This window comes from Cynoglossus semilaevis, chromosome 18 (assembly GCF_000523025.1).
Source record: "Cynoglossus semilaevis isolate Cse_v1.0 chromosome 18, Cse_v1.0, whole genome shotgun sequence".
Lineage (NCBI taxonomy): Eukaryota > Metazoa > Chordata > Actinopteri > Pleuronectiformes > Cynoglossidae > Cynoglossus > Cynoglossus semilaevis.
This window is the reverse complement of record NC_024324.1, coordinates 2,718,207-2,722,864: the sequence shown is the minus strand read 5'-3', so window position 1 is coordinate 2,722,864 and position 4,658 is coordinate 2,718,207. Positions and strand designations below refer to the sequence as shown.

At 44.5% G+C, this 4,658-nt stretch overlaps 1 protein-coding gene and 1 long non-coding RNA gene across 6 annotated transcripts in view; one reads left to right on the top strand and one right to left on the bottom strand.

The window, feature by feature from the left end:
- Positions 1–2,013, bottom strand: part of nedd9 (neural precursor cell expressed, developmentally down-regulated 9) — a 30,971-nt gene extending 28,958 nt beyond the window's left edge. The window contains exons 1-2 of one of the 2 annotated variants that reach the window (XM_025065230.1): positions 1,957–2,013; positions 1,589–1,685 (exon numbers count right to left, since the gene is read on the bottom strand). Coding sequence is in view for 1 of the 2 variants with exons in the window: in XM_008331164.3 (XP_008329386.1) it covers positions 1,013–1,024 (12 nt within the window). In the remaining variant the exon portion in view is untranslated. Of the gene's footprint in view, positions 1–1,012; positions 1,306–1,588; positions 1,686–1,956 lie in introns of those variants that run through there. The other variant, XM_008331164.3, reaches the window with a different exon arrangement.
- The window catches only part of LOC103394030 (uncharacterized), a 70,764-nt gene that overhangs the window by 33,770 nt on the left and 32,336 nt on the right, over positions 1–4,658 (top strand). The window lies entirely within an intron of this gene.

Sequence of the window (4,658 nt, the reverse complement as noted above, 5' to 3'; positions counted from 1 at the left end):
TAAAAAACCTGTGAATCATAACTGCACTGAGAAACACAGCAGTTATTTGTTTCCCTTTTATGGATGAGCTGGAGGATTTCTGAGTAGATGAGGATGTTACTGATAATGTCTGAGAAAACGTAGGAGGCCACAGGGTAGTCCCCCCCGTACCCCCCCAACCCCAGAATGTTGATGAAGGCTGGGAAGAAATCAGCACATGAAGTGACTCCCCGTCACAGATTCAGCTCTGAAATCAGCAGCGACAGACGCAGCAGAGTCCGTGATTGGCTTCACGCTGAGGCGTGAGAAATTAAGAGCGTCAATCAGCCGCTGATTACGTTCCAGTAAATCACACTGTGTTGGAGACTTTCACCTTTTTAACTCTGTAGGTCTTATCATTGAAACTGGAGTGCATGTTTGTTTTTATTTGAAGTATTTTTGTGGCGTCTACGTACTGCGAAACAAAGCTAACGTATGTCACCGGTGTTCATTAAACCAGTCTGCCTTTTTTCACAGTTGGTCCACTTTGAGTGGCCCACAATCTGGGTCACATACATTTACCAAGACTCTAGACTTCTAGCCCTAAGTTCTAGCCCTAACCTGTCTATATCTGGGTTATGTTTAATAACACCTGGATTACAGACGTTGGCCACTAGAGGTCAATAATTCACTGCTACTAATTGATTAGCTTGAAAAGCGTTGCAGTTTAATGTATAGGTTGTCAAATCCTCATGGTGCCCAGACGGGGGAGAAACAAATTCTCCTCTGTATAATTTTTTTTTCAAACAGATTTTTAATTTCTACTTCAAAGGGACCCCGGGGGCAAGATTCGGTCCCGTCTCGGTTCGTTTACGCCCCTGTAGCGAGCATCTATTTTAACGCAGCCCGCGGACACAGAGATGATGCGTCAGTCTGACAAATGTAGACTGGACTCTACGGGGAACCTCGTTTTTAACCACGTATCCTAAAACTTCCTATCCTAAAACGCCGACAACTTCGGTTGAAAGTCTCCAGAAACTCGGCCGTCACTTACTTTGTATTTCATCTTGTTGCTCTTCCGCCGTCACTCCGGGAATTAAAAAAAAAATAAAATAAAATTATCCTCTTTGCGGCAGCACAGAGACACACATCTGAATAACGGAGCAGTGTGAGGTGTGTGTGTGCGCCGTCACCGAACCATCCACTGCGCCACAGACACTCACTGACCAGGATCGCAGAGAGTCCGCTATGATTCTTCACCGCCGCACATCTACACGTTCTCCTGCTCAGTGTACACACCGTCCACTGGTCATTTACATGCCACGGTCCTGATTGGCCGAAGGTATCATACAAACCACGCCCATTTTTAAACAAATCCAACCCTCGAATGTGACGTCATTATCATCACAAAACGACGTGCGGAGTTATGAGACCGTTTCTCTCGCTGTAAACAGACATTTTTGGTAATATTCACATTTAACAATGCAATATTTTCCACTGAGTATTTATAAAGTATATTTTATAAAAACCTGCGTCACTTTGCATCAACACTACATATACTTAAAAAGTTTGTCCATTTATTGATATATTTCTTAGATATTATTTTGTAAATACTGTATATTCCTCTTACCTGACTAGTTTTTCCTTTGGATCAATATTCCGACTGATGATGTTGATGTTGATTGATGAAGATTTGAAGACCCCGGAGACAAAAGTTCAGGTTAAAACTTTGCAGCGAAGATGCAGAAATGATCAGCAGTGGAGAAAAAAAGAAAAATGAAAAACAGTACGAGAAAAAGTTAGCATGACATTTACGAAGAAGTAAAGAATAAAAACCTGTACACAACACTTTTTAATTTCTTTCTTCCTCAACATATTTATTTAAAGGTATCACAAAAAAGACACTTTATTATATTATATTATACTTTTATACCTAATGACTGAATTTCTAACACGTAGTACTATGGATAAATAATACGTTTTATAAAACTTTCTCACCGTGACTGGCGACGTGATGGTGATGCAGATGACGGCTGAGCTCTCACTTCTGCAAAACTCTGCTCGCAGTTTAATGGAGGTGATAAAACCACCCCTGCAGAGGAGTGAGTGACAGGAAGATGGTACACACCAGCGCGGTCACACATCTGATGCACACATCTGAGTTCACACAGGAACATTCTTCTTCAGCCTTAATGCAGTGTAATCCTAAGAAGAAGGTTTTCCACTCCCACCAGAGGAGAGTTCTGTCACAGGCACATGGGGTTTGACATTAGTTACTTCTTAATCCTGAAATTGATCAAATCAGCAATTCAACCTCCAGCACTGGATGTACTTTGTGCTATATTTTCCTCTAAATACTATAAGACTTTACCATGACAGTGAAGTTTCACTTCTACTGAGGCTTTACCATGACAGTGAAGTTTCACTTCCTGTTATTTTGTTTGATTTTTCAACATTATTCCAACCTGAGAATTTCACGACTGAATACTATTGATTGTACAGTCTATGAATCGGGACTTTGAACTCCTTATCTATATCTTTTCTTGTCTGGTGGGGGTCACGTTTGGAAGAAGGTGGGGGGGGGGGTTCTTCCTAAATGTTTGTGCCCACTTTCTCATAATCCGCCTTCACTTACACCTCGCTGGGAATGTTTGCTGTGCCCCTGCCGTCTTCAGAGCGTCTCCTGTAATTAGCCCTGCCTCTCATGTGTTCCCCAAACACTCTAATTTGTGTCAGCTCATTTATCACAATCACAGGGACCCCATCGGCCCCATTGTCCCCCGTGATGGGTCATATCCTCTGATGAATGCTCTCTCCGTGAGGAACTCAAAACACTCGTTTGTGTAATGTACACCGTGCCCAGCTGTACTGGGCACCGGGGGGGAGGGGGGTGCGAGGTGGGCATTCTTCCCTGAATACAACATGTGAGCACCTGTTTCCTCCAAACGACAACAACGGCTCGTTTTCTCATTTGTTTATATCAGTGCGTTTGGAGAAAACAGCTTGAAAATCCAGCCAGAAAAGCTTGTTTACGCCCTTTATTTACAACATCTGTTTGGACTGGATGAGTCCATTAGTCTTCTTTCTCCGGTGGCGCTTCATTTCAACTGGCTCCCACTCGGGCTCGCCATATGTTACTGCTTGTCTTTGATGCCAATGTCATGTATATGTTAAATGGAGTGAATCTCTCTCCTCTGATGGACTTTAAAGTGGTTCTAAACCACAGTTTGGACAGATCCGGTTTCACACGCTACATGTCCTAACAATCTTTAGTTGGACAGACAGTGTTACGTCCACATCAGACAGTAGCTAAACTGCAGTACCTGGTCGTTGTAGTATTTTTATTGATGCGTGTTTGGCCTCATGGTTGTCCATATTGGCTGGTCAGCAGGTTCCATGTGGATTCTCTTCTGATTGTTGGTACGTGGATGACCAGCCACTAGTCAATTTGCCAGCAAATACCATCGTACTACTAGCAAAGACATGCGTGGTGTCCAGATAGACGATGTTCTGCACATCGCGTTGCCGTCCGTGGGAACAGGCACCAAACCCAAACCAAGACGACTACAACAAACAGCCGAAATAACAGAGTGACTCTCCAACAGAGCTAGTCACCACCGACTGACTCCGTGTGAGTGCAGAAACGTTAATGATGCCTTGCTGTTGGCGAGTCCACGCAACCTCCCACAGTCAAGGACAGTGTACTCTTCAGGGGAAAGTAGGTCATTTCACCACATTAAAGCAGGGACTTGGTGGCTGTTCAGTGTTTTTGTTGGGCAGACTTGGTTCGTTTGTTGGCCTCAAACTGTTGAACAGTCTGTTTGTCTTCATTTTAGGGAGGTTTATCACACAAATAATTATTTTGAATTAGTTTAGTCCATCTTGACAGTGACAAAATGTCATTAATTTAAATAATGTGTCTTCATTTTAGTCCATCTTGACACTGACTGTATGTCATTAATTTAAATAATGTTCTGCCTTCTTGTAGGCTGCAGTCTACACCGTTCAGTCTCCTCAGACCATGTGGGCTGCAGGGCCTGACATTAACTGGACTTTGTTGTTGTTTGTGTTTTCTCAGATCTGAAATTCTCAGTGAGATTTTTTTGTTACATGTTTGTTCCGACTGTTTTATCTAAATTTGGACCAAAGTCCTCACGTCAAATCTCATCGGCCGTGACCACCACCACCACCAGGGCTCTGCGGGATTAGCTGTGTCTCACTCAGACCATATTTCAGGAGCAGAAATAGCCCCCCCACTTACTCCCCCCCCCAGTCCTTACGGCCTCACAGGTCTCAAGGTGTTATTATGGCACATTTCAGCTCGGAAATAGCGAGTGAAAAATGAGCCGGGCGTCTTTCATCTCTGCCAGGTGCCTGTGATGTTTGCCCTTACATAAGTGGCCCCGCAGATCTGACCCCGGCTTTAACAGAGGGGCAGAGCGGACATACATCTTCCATAAGTGGAGATCACAGGACCGTGTCGCCCCGAGCGGGGATCGTCACTGCGGATCTCAGCCGATGGACAGAAGCAGGAGGCGGAGGAAGAGGAGGAGGAGGAAGAGGAGGAGGTGTGGAAGGAAGAACAGCTTGACAACAGCTCCTCTGTGGAGAGGAGGCCCCCTCGCTTCTCCTTGTGAAAGCCTGTCTCTCAAACCCTCGCAAACCACCTCAGGCAGATTTATGGGACCACCTCACCTCCG